General features: G+C 35.1%; 1 protein-coding gene across 1 annotated transcript in view; it reads right to left on the bottom strand.

Moving 5' to 3' along the window:
* Window positions 1-7,798: 7,798 nt before the first annotated feature.
* IPO7 (importin 7) overlaps window positions 7,799-16,035 on the bottom strand; it is a 48,932-nt gene continuing 40,695 nt past the window's right edge. Inside the window, exons 19-25 of the mRNA XM_070491083.1 lie at window positions 15,618-15,715; window positions 14,161-14,256; window positions 12,986-13,206; window positions 12,681-12,886; window positions 11,680-11,886; window positions 9,747-9,863; window positions 7,799-8,921 (exon numbers count right to left, since the gene is read on the bottom strand). Of these exons, the coding sequence (XP_070347184.1) occupies window positions 8,824-8,921; window positions 9,747-9,863; window positions 11,680-11,886; window positions 12,681-12,886; window positions 12,986-13,206; window positions 14,161-14,256; window positions 15,618-15,715 (1,043 nt within the window). The 3' untranslated portion in view covers window positions 7,799-8,823. The remainder of the gene's footprint in view (window positions 8,922-9,746; window positions 9,864-11,679; window positions 11,887-12,680; window positions 12,887-12,985; window positions 13,207-14,160; window positions 14,257-15,617; window positions 15,716-16,035) is intronic.

The raw sequence follows: 16,035 nt of genomic DNA, 5'->3' as shown, positions 1-16,035 counted from the left end.
GTGTCCTGAATTAAAGGAAAGTTAAAAAGGTGGGAAAAGCATTGACTCGGGCTCCCCAAACCTGTTAACAATGGATACAAATTAGTTGTGAAGTTTAGGTAATGTTTTCTTGTAGCTCTCAACCCAAACTTTGAACTATTGGGAATACTAGTCATTTCAGGAGTATTCAGTAAGTATTCATTTGCTTTGGCAAGCAGGCGAAGTAAAGATGAGATAAAGTGTATAGACTGTAGATTTGCTAAATCGGGCATTTCAGGTGTAGAATTGAGTTATTAAGAGAATGAGGAGGCTGGGCCCCTTTCAGGAGGTTTGTGTCATATTTAGAAAAAGTGGAAAGAGCAGGATGATGTTTGATTTAGTGTCTTTTGCATTTCAGGTGACTATAGAATGGCCAAGGTGTTAAATCAAAAGGATGTCATAGCCAGCCTTCTAAGAGAGGATAATTAAAATGTTTTGGTTTACAGTTGAGTCCAGTTTGAGATTTTAACGTTATCTCCTTTTTGGTGAGGAGTAGGGAGCAGACTGAGCCCAACCAAGGCATAGTTGCATAATTGGTGCCCAAACGCCATTCGGACGAAAAAAGGACTCTGAGTTTTGTTTGAATACATATTCTTTAGAAGTTTAAAGTAGTTATTTTTTACACCCTTATAAAAAATGAAAGATGTGACACATAGAATTGGATTAGGTTACTTGAAACTGGAGGAACCGGCTCACTTAAAAGTCTCCTACCCAATGGATAGATTCCCTTTGTCACAGACAAGTACAGTTCAGGTGAAAAACAAGGTGTTTTAATTTATACTTTCTGTACCTTCCAGATATTGTATTTGTATTTTGTGATCAGAAATGTTATGAAAAGAATCAACACACTTTTATGCAGTTTAGCCAATTCATTACTAAGTCTTATGCCTTTAGTCTGCTCATTAAGACACTAGTACAGAATTTCAAAAGGAACTTAAAAATCACCCTATAATTGTAGGTTGCAGTTACAGGACATCTTTGTATCCCCAGAACCTACCGAGGGGTTTTAACAATTGAATGGTGGTGGTGGATAAGATGCTATGATTCTAATCTGATTCAGAGAGAAACCTTAATTCTGCTTTTGTCACAGGTAATGGAATTTTGTGTTAATATTTACCAGTGACTGTAGAACAGTTCAAATGTATGTAGTATTCAGATCCACCCATAATCTTCAGATTTTCCCCAAATCACCTCTTGTACCTTCTATCTTACATTTTATCAGATTAATGGCTTGAAAATATTTCACTTCCAATCAATGTTAGTCTAGGCTCTTACAAAAAGCTGGACTGTTTTTCCAGTTTTCTGAATAAGTTAATTTATTTCTAGCTCCTTTCAAAAACTGTTACCATCATGTTTCTTAAAATATTTCAGGGGCCGGCCCTGTGGCGAGTGGTTAAGTTTGTGCGCTCTGCTTGGGCGGGCCAGGCTTTCGCTGGTTCGGATCCTGGGTGCAGACATGGCACCACTCATCAGGCCATGTTGAGGCAGCATCCCACTTAGCACAACCAGAGGCACTCACAACTATGATATACAACCATGTACTGGGGGCTTTGGGGAGAAGAAAAAAAATTGGCAACAGATGTTAGCTGTTAAAGATTAGGTGCCAATCTTTAAAAAAAAAAGAATATTCAGATCCCACAATTAGAAGGACATGCAACTAAGATATACAACTGTGTACAGGGGGGGTTTGGGGAGATAAAGCAGGAAAAAAAAAAAAAGATTGGCAACAGTTGTTAGCCCAGGTGCCAATTCTTAAAAAAAATAAAAATAAATTCAGTAACTCAAAACTTTCTGGAAAATTGGTTCATTTTGGCATTATTTGTACAATGACATAACCGTTAGTGTATGTATAAAGAAAGATACTGAGAAATTATGTATTAAACTCTTAAAAGTATCTCTGGGAGGAGGTGTTATAGGTGATTCTGATGTATTAAATTATTTGTGAAAAATCTGAATTTTTTTATCATGCATTTGTAGATTTTTTTAGACACTAAAGAATTTAAAACCAAACTAGTAGATGCTCTCCATTGAGAGCTGTGACTGTAGAGGCATCACTTATCTCAGAACCTGTTGCCTTATCTGGAAGGCGAAAACCACATATTTATTTGACAGTGTGATTGGGAGGATATATGAGAATGTAGGTAAATGAATGTGGCACAGGGCCTATCAGATGCTTTTTAAGTGCTTGATAAATGTTAACCCATGTCTCTCCAATTCTCACTTTAATGATCTACAGCAGTAGTTACTAAGCACTTTGATAACTCTTGGAGATTCAGAAGAAAGCTATGAAAAATATACTAAAAAATTTGCAGTTTCATAGGGCTCATGGACCCAGAGGTTAAGAGTCATTGGCCTGTAGACTAAACTCAGTTAATCTCTCACTCAGCTTCCACACTGAAAGCATTAATCGGCTTACATTCTTTTGGAAATGTGTTATTAGGTTACTTAAAACATTCCTCTCCAATTTCAGGCAAACTGGTTCTCAGCATACATGTTGACATAAGCAGGGGTATAATACAACTGGTAATGTTTTGTTACTGGCTGATTGCATGATTGCCCTATTTCAAGGTTGTCTATAGTAATTCCAGTAGGAATGCAATTTTTGTTTTTACCAACTGTACCCGCTGGCCTCCTGTTAACCCCATTCATTCCATCTTTGAAAATATCACCCAATAGTGAGCCCCAAGGTTTATCAAGTGTGGTTAATGTGTTGTTTATTTTAGTGGCAAAAAAGAGGAAAACTACACTCAATTTCCAATGTTATAAATCTTCTAAAGCCCCTGAAGATTCCAGGTGACCCTTTGAAACTGGCTATCTCCACAAGATTCTAGCCCTCATTTTGGCTTCTAATCTAAATCTAAAGTAGAGCATTCCAGACAAAAGAAAAATTAAGTTTCATTAATACACATAGTACGTCTGCAGTGTTTCAGCTGTACAGTTAAATAGTGGGTAGTCTAGGAACGAAACAACTGTTTTTAAAGTGACTTTATTTTTTTGGACAAACATACTCTTTGAGACAAAGTGAGAACTTTTTTTTTTTTTTGAGGAAGATTAGTCCTGAGTTGACATCTGCCAATCCTTTTTGCTGAGGAAGATCGGCCCTGAGCTAACATCTGTGCCCATCTTCCTCCACTTTATACGTGGGATGCCTGCCACAGCATGGCTTGATAAGCGGTGCCATGTCTGTTTTTCCCCTAATATGGAGTCAGCTGCATAATCATGAGTAAAATTGTTGTTAGCTTGTAGTAAATGCATAAATATTTCATATTACCCTTTAGAGAACTTGAACCAAATTTGAGACTTAGTTTAAGAAAACTGAAAATTGATATCCATATACCATAAAATTCACCATTTTAAGTGTACACTTCATCAGCAGTTTTTAGTATATTCACAAGGGTGTGCAGCTATCATCACTATGTAATCCAAAATATTTTTATCATCCCCTCAAAAAACCCTGTACCCAATAGCAGTCACTCTACATTCCCTTCCCCCAGCCCCCCGGTGACCACTAATCTACTTTGTCTTTATGATCTGCCAATTCTAAACATTTCATATAAATGGAATCTTTTGCATTTGACTTCTTTCACTTTGTTTTCAGGGCTCATCCATGTTGTAGCATACAATGCTACTTATTTGTTTTATTGCCAAGTATGTGATTGTATGATTAATACATTTTATTTATCTATTCATCAGTTGATGGCTGGTTGGGTTGTTTCCTCCTTTGGGCTATAATAATGGTACTATGATCAGTTACATACAAGTTCTTGTATGGATATGTTTCATTTCTCTTGGATACATACATCTAGGAGTGGGATTGCTGGGTGACACAATTTACCACCTTTTTAGGAACTGCCAAACTTCCAAACAGAGAAGCATTTTATATCCTATCAGCAAGTATGAGGGTTCCAGTTTCTCTGCATCCTCACCAATACTTATAATTGTCCACCTTTTTGATTATATAGACATGCCAGTAGGTGTGAAATCATTATCTCATTTTGATTCTGATTTGCATTTTCCTAATGACTAGTGATGTTGAGCATCTTTTCCTATGGTACTGGCCATTTATTTCTTTGGAGAAACATCTACTCAGATTTGTTCCCATTTTTATCTTTTATTTTTTGGTGAGGAAGATTGTCCCTGAGCCAACATCTGTGCCAATCTTCCAGTTTTGTATGTGGGTTGCTACCACAGCATAGCCTGATGAGCAGCGTGTAGGTCTGCACCTGGGATCGGAACTTGTGAACCCCAGGCCACCCAAGCAGAGTGCGCCAACCTAACCACTACACCATGGGGCTGGCCCCTCTTTCCCATTTTTAAAGTGTGTTTTTTTGGGTTGAGCTCTAAGAGTTCTCTATATATTTAAGATGTGCAAATATTTTCTCCCATTCTCTGGTTTGTCTTTCCACTTTCTGCAAGGTGTCCTACGAAGCACAAAGTTTTAAATTTTGAAGTCCAACTTATTTATTTTCTTTTGTTGCATGTGCTGTGGTGTTACGTTCAAGAAACCTAATTCATAGTAACAAAGATTTATGCCTATATTTTTTGCTATGAGTTTTATAGTTTGAGATCTTACACTTAAATCTTTGAACCACATTTTTGTATATGGTGTGAGGTAAGGATCCAACTTCATGCTTTTGCATGTAGGTACCCAGCTATCTCAGAACCATTTGTTGAAGATGATTCTTTCCTACACTGAATGGCTTGGCACCCTTGTCGAAAACCAACTGATCATAAATTTAAAGGTTTACTTCTGGACTGTAAATTTTATTCCACTGGTCAGTATAAGGTGTCTATCCTTATACTAGCACTATTATCATGATGACTAAATCACATTCAATTTCAAGATTGTTTTGGCTATTCTGAGTCCCTTGTATTTCCATACAAATTTTAGGATCAGTTTGTCAATTCCTGCAAAAAAGGTAGCTGGGATTTTATAGGAATTACACTGAATCGTTAGATCAATTTTGCAAGTACTGCCATTTTGCAATTCATGAACATGGGATGCCCTTCCATTTACTTAAGTCTTCTTTCAACAGTATTTTGTAGTTTTCAGGGCTTTTCCATTTTGTTAAATTTATTCTTAAGCATTCTTTATACTATTCTAAATGGAAATTTCTTAATTTCACTTTCATTGCTGCTGTGTAGAAAGAGAATTGATTTTTCTATATTGATCTTATGTCCTCCAACCTTAAAGAAGACATTAGCTCTTTGTGTGTATATTCCTTATGGTTTTCTGTAAGATCATGCCATCTGCAAATATAGTTTTACTTCTTCCTTTCTCATCTAGATATCCTTTTTTTCCTCTTCTTGCCTAATTGCCCTTCCTAGAACCTCACGTATAATGTTGAATAGAAGTAGCAACAAGGGCATGCCTGTCTGGTTCTTGATCTTAGGGGGAAAAGCTTTTAGTTTTTCATCATTAAGTCCACTAGCTTTAGGTTTTTCATACATGCCCTTTATTAAGTTTGAGGAAGTTCCTTGTATTTCTAGTTTGAGTTAATTAAAAGGATTTTAAAAGAAACTACTTTAAAAGACTCTGATAGGAAACACTTAAATATAGGATTCAAATATTGAGTGTAATTGACAAATTTCAATCTAAACATGAAAGCAGGATCTATAAATATATAAAGCAATTATCACCTGTGCCTTAAAAAACCTGCAGGGGGGATTACTCAGAAAAAGTTACTTGAAAGATCTTTACTCCTCCCATAGTGATAAAATCCTGGATTTCTAGCTGGGCACCTGGTTTCCCTTTGTAAGAACCACAAGCACCAAGGTGTTATTGCAATGGTGGCCAACCGCACCGAGGATAAAACCTAGAATTCATAAGGGATGTTAACAGTCACAATCTTCACCAAAACTTAAATTATATAGAACAGAACTGACATTTTTATAACTGATATGTTTTAATGTAATTTTAGGTCATTCATTTTATAAACACTTAGGGAATGCCTACTATGCTTAAGGCATTGTGCTAGATTTTCCCAAAGACATGGTTTAGTCATATTAATACAGTCCTTAATGCCTTTTTCTTCATGTTTGCTTCAGGGGCTACATGTAGGGCTGAATAGCAGCATACTGCTATAGGGCTGTGGTTTGGCCACCACTGCTCTATGCTCTTCCAGAGCTGAGCAGAGCAGTCATTGTCTTCGTAAAGTGTGTAGATTAGTAATCACCATTTTATTAACTGCAGAGAAACAAATTAACTTCCTTTATTTAATACTGATCAACGAATTTTTTTAAAAAAAGGATGGTTTAAGTTTACAAAAAGTGAAGATTTTATGCTATCAGCCATTAAAAAAGACAAATACTGAAACTCAAAATCAGAATTAACTTTTATAAATCAAAAAATAAATATAAGTTATAGGTCAGTGAAACTCTGGGAAAAGCTGTATGTTAAACAAATAAAATCTGTATGCGGCTAATTACAAGTTTGTAAATACGCTCAAAAAATTATCCAGAAGTCCCTCGTACAACCTACTCTAGAAACAGTGACACATATCAAGATCCATAATCTGTTAAGAAAACTATAATTTGATGTTAAATTTAAGGAAATACTGAAAATAATTGAGGTATATATTTGATGCATTAGAAACTACCATTTGAACACTAATATTAAATATAGTTTAATTTTAAGGTCTTTAAGTTAAAATCCATAAATGGAGATTAGTTTAGATTGTATGACAGCAGACAATAAACTTGTTCTCAAAGACATGCCAAATACATTTCTTGAAATAAAACCTCAGCAAACGAGAATTTTCATACTGTGCATGGGAATAACTAAACCTTTATTAGATATGGTTTTCCAATAACAATGTGAAAATTGGAATTATCAATTCAAAGAGCAGTGAAGTCTGAAATTTAAAAAAGTAGACTAGGTATTAGGGGATAAAAGGTAAAGGAAGACGAAAATGTTTAATACTATTCAATATCTCCCCTCTGTACACAATGTTGCATATATACAACTACTCCGTTTTAATTTTACTGATTTTATATAATAGTGAAATCCCCTTAAGCAACCTAGGGTATACAGATGGTGTCCAACTTAGAGGAAAAAAAGTAGAAACACACTTGATTAACAGTTTTCAGCCACACATTTTAGACAATTCTTTTTTTTCTGTTTTTGCCAAGATTTTCATAGTAAATTCATAAATATAGGAAATACTTTCACTCCTTCAGTGTTAAAATAGAAAACCAAACAGTGCCAACAGTAGTGGCTTAATTACTGGCATACAAGAAAAACACAACACCAATGGGTTTTCTTCATTATGCATTTTAAATATCAATATGTGCATTTGTTTCATTTTTACAGTTATAAATTTTCTAGTCTGTTATAGACAACAGCATTTAATAGTTTTGACTCCATTGAGATGTTGCTTTCAATTTGAAATTGTGTGTATACATATATATATAAAAAATAACCCAATGTATGACTCATCTGACAGATGTTTAAGATCAATAAAGGCTTATTTTTGAACATGCTGTTAGGAGAGAGGGAAGCAAGCCAACCTCTCTACATTGTTTTGTTGCTGGCTTGTTTTTACAGTGGTATCAAGAGTGGTTTTCGGAGGGAACCATGTACCTTCAGCCTATCTAGTTAAGATCAGATACCACAATCAACACGAGGGATAGGGGAGAGATGGGGAAAAGGGGGGTGAGCAGGTGTTAAATGCCAAATTTTAAAGGTGTGCATTTTGCACGCTTTCTAGGTACAGGATAAAAACAGGACAACGAGAAAAGAAATTTATAATTAGGAAAAAACTGCAATCAAATCAAGACATAATAGCCGAATTAAGTTCTTTTAATAGATTGCATATATAGATGTTTAGCCATACTCTTTGATCAACTCTTTAAGAGTAGAACTTTATATCCAATTTACATGCTTCAAATATCACCTTTCTTATTTGTTACAGTAAAGTCTCGTATCCAAATATCCACTTGTACACTGAGAGCTTTAAGAAAACACAGGACACAGAGGGAGTTGCCATTTTTTAGCAGCAATGAAGTTATCACTAACCCCTTTTAACATACCGAATTCAAGTCACTATCAGAGGTGAGTGCACCACAAAGTCATCAGGTACAAAATTGCTAGTTCATTTTTAAATTAATAACTTGAAATTACCCCTGCCCCCCACCCCATTACATCCCTTCTTTTTATAAACAGCAAACATTTTGCTATTTTATACATAGGCTAGCAGGCTTGTTTCAATATGAAAGTGCTAATTCATTTACAGATTTTTTTTTTAATCAGTTATGTAGTGCTACAATAAATGTCCAATAATCTACATAGGAACAATCTTTGATGAATGAAAATGATGAAGACTGAATAAGGCTATCGATTACCTTATCTTATTTACATATAAAGGATAGATACCCAATGGTGAGGAAGAGACAGAAATCGGACAAATACTCATAGGTGTAAAAATTACATCTACCTTTGAGCTTATACTGTAAATGAGACGTTTTAAATAGTCCTGTAGCCCATGCCTATTTTTTCCTCAGAAAAAGAAAAGCTGCCTTCATGACATCCCCTCTTGTTTCAGTTTCCACAGTGTCACTTGAACTTTCACTCAGAATCTTACTTTCTTCGAAAAATAAAGAAAATACCCCCCAAGTACCTCCCCTCCCCCAATCCCTCTGGTTTCTTTTTCAGTGCCAAGTTGCATGATCAGGTCCCACCTTCTGGGTTTTTTTTGTCCATCTATTGATCAATTAGAGTAGATAACATGAACCAGTTCTGGAACCGCTACTAGGAGGAACACAAGCTCTTCACTACAATCACACAGCAGGAAAGAAAGTGATAACTCAATTCATCCCTGGTGCCGGGCCTCCAAAATTGAAAGAACTTGGCACAACTGGAGCACTGAATTTGTATCCTCCATGCTTTTCTATCATTTTGGATTCTAGAAAACAAGTAAGTGAAAGTTTAAAAGAGCATTCAATCATCTTACTACTTTGGAGAACAGAAAGAGTTGACAGACATTAACAAGAGCTTAACCATTAGCATTAGCCAGGAAGTTCCAAACTTGACCTCTGTTTTTCCTCCAAATGAACAGGAGAAAGAGGAGTATATGATGAAGAGAAGATAAACTCTCCTGTTGTATGCTGCAGACTTGTCAGTCAACTTTCACTTCCCATTGTTAAAAAAAAAAACCTTTAAATTCCCCATTTTGAGTCAAATACTGAATCAGCAGGATTCAATCTCCAAAGGGAATAACAGCCATGAATCAAATGCAGGCAAATCCAAATATGAAATACTTTAGAAAGCCGTGCCTTTATAAAGAGGACCCTTCTTTGAATATAAAACTAGTCTGATTAATAGAAAACTGTTAGGCTGTGTATTATCTAAAATGTGCTTTTTTGAAATATATATGGAAATGTTTAAAGATGGAAAGACACGATGATGTTTGGGATTTTCTTTAATATACCTTTAAGAAAAAGCAGTTTTCATACCTTTTAATAGAATTTTCTACTATCAAGCCATCACCATGAGCTTGAGCAACATTTTTAAAGCCACTGCACACTGAAAGTAGTTTTCAACTACACTTAAAATCAGTAATCTGAAGCCAAAACCAAAATTCATTTCTTCATTTCCTTCCTTCAGATTAGAGTGAATTCCTATCACCTGCAACAACTGTAGCTTTTATATAATTTTAACTCATTTAGTATAAAATTTTAAAGCTGTACCAAGTCATTAATTAAAGAGGGGTTGTGGCCAATTAACATACCATGGGCTGCTCTTCTTTGATCAGCCAGAGTTGCTATATCCTGTAACTGTTTCCTTTGTTCTTCATTAAGACCATGAGTCAGAGCCTGATACCACACAGGATTACGACTTTGTATAGCTATTAAAAAGAAAATAAAGGGAAAAAAGGCAATAGTAAGAGAGGCCTAGTATTTCCTGTCTATTCTGTTCTCTCTCCTCTACCTCCAGTATTAAAATTCTGATCTATTTTATGTTCTCCCATTAATTTAAATTACTTGTGAAACAAAACATATGGGGGGGAAATCCAGTGTAGCTTTATGCCTCAAAAAACCTAATCACTCTCTTAATATATACCTTTCTAGCAAATAAGGATTCAGAGCCTAAACCAGTTCTAAGTAACAAACTAGGGAAACTGAGAAATAAAATCAACCTAATCCTCTTAAAAGATTCAGTATTAAAGCAACTTGAAAATGATCAAGGCTACTTTGGTTAGAATTCTCAAATCCCTAAACGAAAAAACAAAAATTAGAAGCATTAAATAGATGCAAGAGAGGGGCAAATGGTACAAAATAAATGTCTTTTTTCTGCATTGCCTATTCAAAAACCTTTCTTAAATATATCTACTGTCTTTCCATAGGAAACTTGCTCTGAAGTACTTAAAATGCTCATACATTTTTATATCATAACCTAAATAATGGTCAAACTCAATCTGTGACAGTTTTTCCCAGAATGTCACAAGACCAGGTGTTAAAAAATCTCACAATGTTTCATGAAAACATGCACTAGATAAGTTGACATATAATGTAGCAAGCCTGACCATGCATTTCCCTATTTCAATTAAGTAGTTATACAAAGGGGGGGAGGGGTGGTGTGTGTGTGCTGAGTGAGTGAGAGAGAGAGAAAAAGATGTTCTCTATTAAGGCTTTCCACAAAATAACTTTTTTTACAGAGTAATTCCAAGAATGAAAACTGATTTCCTCATGTACTGGGTGCCAGGTATTTTGTGGGGGAAATCTGACAAGCAAGCACATATCTTCTATTAGTACTTTATTGCATTTACTGTGCACGAGCCCTCTATTATAAACCATCCTTTCTGGACTAACATGTATTTAAGTGTACAAAATATAGTCATAGACAAAAGCACGTCAGTCTTGGCACCTCAATCAATTCTTGCTACCTGTCATGTAGCTCAGAAAACATTCCTTTGTGTTCCTGCAACTCTGTATCACAATTGCTTTGTCAATGGGCCTTGGTTATCAGAGAATTTATTCTACATCAAAGTTCATAATGTATAGGAATAATTAATATTCAGCATAGTCATCAACTCTGGAGGTAGAGGGTGTTTCAAATATAGTGCCTATTTTAATTTCTTACGCTGGATTGTGGAACATAGATGTTTATATTTTGTTGAAATGCAAGTAAGTGATGGTAAAAAACCAAACTGGAACTTATTATTCTGTAGCCACACACTGTGACAAGGGAAAAAAGAAAAGGGATTCTAAAACCATTAATGTTGTAAATGGTCAAATTCTCAGACAGGTAAATGTGGGTTTGGCTGGGGGAAAAAAAAGATATACAAATACATAAACACACAACAAACAGATATAAGAGTTGATACTTCTGGGGAAAGCTAAGAGGCTAGAAATCAGAAGTGGGAAAGAAGTACTGTCACTGTATAAACTTTTTGAACTATACTATTTTTCTATAATGTGCATGCTTCAAAATTACAGTCTAAATAAAAGTAAAATAATAGCATGAGGAAAATACTCTGAAACTCTATGACAACAGTAGAAATAACTTTCGTTACTCTGCCTAACAATTCTAAACCATATTCTAGTTTGAGTTAGATATATATACTCAAAATCCTTTTTTTTAGTGGGCACACACAAACAAGATTGGTTCAGAGAAATGGATTATACAGAGCTATTTGAATTACATATAACAAGTTGACTTACTTTGAAATATAGCTTTAAATATCTGATACTCATCAACAGGATTATCTTCATCATCAATGATTGTAGAATAGCCTTCCAGGGCAGTCTCTTCAGCATCATCTTCTTCCCAGTCTTCATCGTCTCCATCTTCACCTGCTTGCTTAGCCAGTATCTCCAAATATTCCTGCCCATCTTCATCAATGTCATCTTCATCACTCCCCAATTCCTCTGCCAAGTCATAAAATAGGTGCTTTTGTTAAGAGTGAAATATTTTGTTATTCAACAAACTGCCAGTCACCACTGTCAGTAAATTACAAACCACAATTGAATAAATTCAAGGAAGAGTTCCAGGAATTGGTGTTTAAATACATCTTCAGCAATAAATACAAAAAAATTCTCACAGCATTCCAAGAAACCCAACCATGAGTCTTAATACTAGAGGATTGAAAACAGATTACATAACATGAGATTCAGCACTTGTGCTCTGGGCCTTATGGTATATACCAAACCAAATACCAATAGTAAAGTATATAGTTTGTGTTATATCCACAGAACACTTTTGGTGAGACTTTAAAAAAGGCTGGCTAAGCTAGTAAATAATAAAAGACAACAATGACAATAGCTATATAATTTTGGAACCATTAAAATAATTTCTCTTAAATGCCCTATCAATTTCCACTCTTGTAGTCTACAGTGTCTTATGGGTGAAATGTATTAGCCAACATTTAATTAACTTAATTTTATAGTGCAGGTATACTTAGGTTTTAGCGCTAATAGATGATAGATGTTCGCCAACACTAAAACCCATAGTTCCCAGAACTGCTTTACATGTTGGAGATATAGCTGAAGGTCCTGCCTTCATGGACCTCACTCTCTAGTGGAAAGATAAGATATTCTATGAATAAATGACATGAGAGCTTTTGGTTACGTTCCCATATTTCTTTAGGAGAAAGGCTAAAAAATCAAGTCCAGTGATATTTCTAACTAGGTAAGTTTGGCTTTCTCCATCACAAATCACTTACCCGTTTCATCATCATCTTCAGCTTCATCATCATCGTCACTGTCGTTCTCGTGTTCTGCATGGCAGGCATAAGCTCTTTTTAATCCATTAAATAAAAGGATAAAAGCTGGCAAAATCTGTCCAGAAACCTGATTTAAAACTTGTGGTATTTGTTCCATATCAATAAGAGCACACAGGCCCAGAACACACATCTTTCTGTCATGAAGCCTAAAAAAGAAAATAAAGATTTTCTTCTTTTTCTTTTTTTTTAATAAGCAGAGTTCCCCACAAAATTAAATAAACAAAGATCCAATATATGTCACTTACCCCAAGAAACAATCAACATCATTAAGCCACTGTGTAATAAAATGATTTGTAACTGGTTCAACATTATTAGGGAAGCGAAGATTTTCTAAGGTATTGAGAAGCAGGTGTGGATTATAATACAAAGCTGCAATGGCAACTTGCAGGCACATTGTTCGAAGTTCACTTGTCTTCACTTCTCTTGTCAGTCTCTCTAAAGCTGCTTCCACAAATAAGGGAATGCACTGTAAAGAAAGATAGCAAAATATTCTAAAACTAGGTAATAGCAGTCTAACTATCCTACCCATATCAACTCAATTGTTGCCTCAACTAAACCTTTTTCCCCATTAGATGATCCAATATTTTTATTGTTGAGGCATTTCACTGGGAAATCTAATTTTAGAGAAAGACAAGTTTTCACTGAGATATTAATTAGAGTCTCACCACAATAGCAGTCATAGATTCACAATATTCCTATCGACTAACCTTATCATGGTAATCATTTAGCAATATATACACGTATCAACTCATCACACTGTATACCTTAAACTTACACAATGTTATATTTCAATTATATCTCAATAAAGCTGGAAAAAAAAATCCTATTGAAACTGACCATGAAAATTTAATGAATAAATCTATCTTCCTGCAAAGTGATAATAATGTGGCAAGCCAATACTCTCACAACATATTATAAAAATATCTTAAGTTAAAACTTACCGTGCATGATAACAAGTAGCCATAAAATTTGTCATATTTTCATAAATGTGTTAAACATATAATCATTATTATATATTGGTTAAATTTTAAACCAACAATTAAAAGATGTTATGTAAGTGTCATAATAAACAATACCATACTGAATATATAAAAAATGCCCCAAAAGAAAAAAGTTGGGGGCCTGCGTGGTGGTGCAGCAGTTAAGTTCACACATTCCGTTTTGGTGGCCTAGGGTTCGCCAGTTCAGATCCTGGGTGTGGACCTACACGCTGCTTGTCAAGCCACGCTGTGGCAGGCGTCCCACATATAAAGTAGAGGAAGATGGGCACAGATGTTAGCTTAGGGCCAGTCTTCCTCAGCAGAAAAGAGGAGGATTGGGAGCAGATGTTAGCTCAAAGCTAATCTTACCCCCCAAAAAAGGGGAAAGATTCCCTCTCTAAAGCCTCATATACAAATCATTAATAGTTAGCCTCACTGACCTGATCAATGCCACGCCCTTTGCACTGTAGAATGATGACCTCTAACAATTTTGCTGCATGGCACTCTGCATCTTCTCCTGCAACTCCTGTAAGAACCTGATCAACACAGAATGTAAACTGTAACAATGGATCACGAAACCTTTAAATCAGAGAATTTCCATCCCCCGTCTAAAGTCTCTGGAGTATTTAAGATATTCTAATGAATATGAATGATTGCAGTATTCACTGCACATACTCTCGTCTGAAGCACCTGTGAGGATTTGGAGTGGTTCATCTATCTGTCATATTCCAGCAATATGGCATCTTTGTCTATATAATCAAAGCACCTCCCCTGTAGTGCCATTCTGGACTTTAGCATGGTGACAACAACTACCTTCTCATACAATCGTGTTAGCTAAAGCACCTTACCTTCCTTAGGCTTTGATGTAAAAAACTACAAAAAACTAAACTGATTATTGCTAGGAAAACCTTTTCTCTACACAAGTCTTATAAAAAATACTAACATTGGAGTGGGAGAGGAGGAGGAAGGAAGAGGCAACCTGTTGCTGGCAAAGGTTATCTGTCCCCAGACAATAAATAAAAAATATGGACTTGATGTGCTGGTTAGCTTTGGAGGACTGGAAGTGTTAAGGATAAGTGTTCTGGGATAGCAAAGTAGATGGTATAGATATCTCTGTTCCCAACGTATTAATACAAACAATGTAATTGGCCATAAACAATACCATAACTAGATGACTATTTTGTGACTAAGTGTTCAGAAAGGAAAGATATCAGTGAGGACAAGCACATCTAAAAATTTCATAGAGCAAAAATCATTTTTTAAGTGCCCGATGTTAAACAGCCTGCTCCCTCTCAACAAACATTAGAAATTCAAATGCTACCAATTACACTGACTTTGATATTGAAGGACCTCAATTCAACTATTTTATCCCCTACCTCTTAAGAAAAGTATTTTTTTAAAACAGCATTCACAATAAATTATCTTATGATTTTCCAAGAAATGGTAGAGTACTTTCGACTATTTTTTTAAATGAACCCTCAGATTTTATGATCTTGCTATTTACTAAAAAATTACTGTATAGCCTCCACAAACCCACAGCTTCCAAAGATTTTCTTTATAAGACACCTCGAACCATTCCTGAGTCTTTCAAAAATCTCCCAAATCAGTTCTTGAGTCTTTCCTTCTTTTGATTCAAAGCCTAGCATATAACTAGGCTAAAGTAAGCTCCAGGCACCCTAAAAATACAAAACCACTCCCATTAAATGTCAGAGGGCAAAAATACTTGCCAAAGCCATTACTGTGGCATCAGTCTTTCTTAGTTTATAACTATTAAAAGCTTTTATTCTATCAGACTCATATAACAATATCTTTGCCATAACGCAGTATTCACAATTCCCTATTTTTTATAGCACCAGTTTCATAACATATCTTCTTACATTAACTAAAAATGACCTACCTTTTTGCACATACTGTATATCATTTCAAGATACTTGGTATCAGACAGAAGTGTGTCTGTATCAACTGTTACATAATTATGGAGCAGAGGCATCATATCTGTATTAACAAAAAGCATCAGTTAAATATATTTATTAATATAAATGCTTTGTTTCTGAAAAATTTCCTTAGGAAAAGAAAGCAAATCTGAGATTGTTTTGTCCCTAACATTAACTTTTAATTAAAGTATATTCATTTATAATTAAATGTGGAAATGAACATATTATTAAAGTGAATTCGTTTATATTTAGTAGTTAAACACAAAGATTATACAAAGAAGACTGACAGGGGCGGGTAAGAATATGTGTTAAAGAAAAAATCTAAAGTGATAACTAAATCAAAATATATAACAGAAACCAATGCTATGGGTCATCCTTGAG

This window comes from Equus asinus, chromosome 20, assembly GCF_041296235.1.
Source record: "Equus asinus isolate D_3611 breed Donkey chromosome 20, EquAss-T2T_v2, whole genome shotgun sequence".
Taxonomy (NCBI): domain Eukaryota; kingdom Metazoa; phylum Chordata; class Mammalia; order Perissodactyla; family Equidae; genus Equus; species Equus asinus.
The sequence above is the reverse complement of the archived record's forward strand: the minus strand, read 5'-3'. Positions and strand labels throughout refer to the sequence as shown.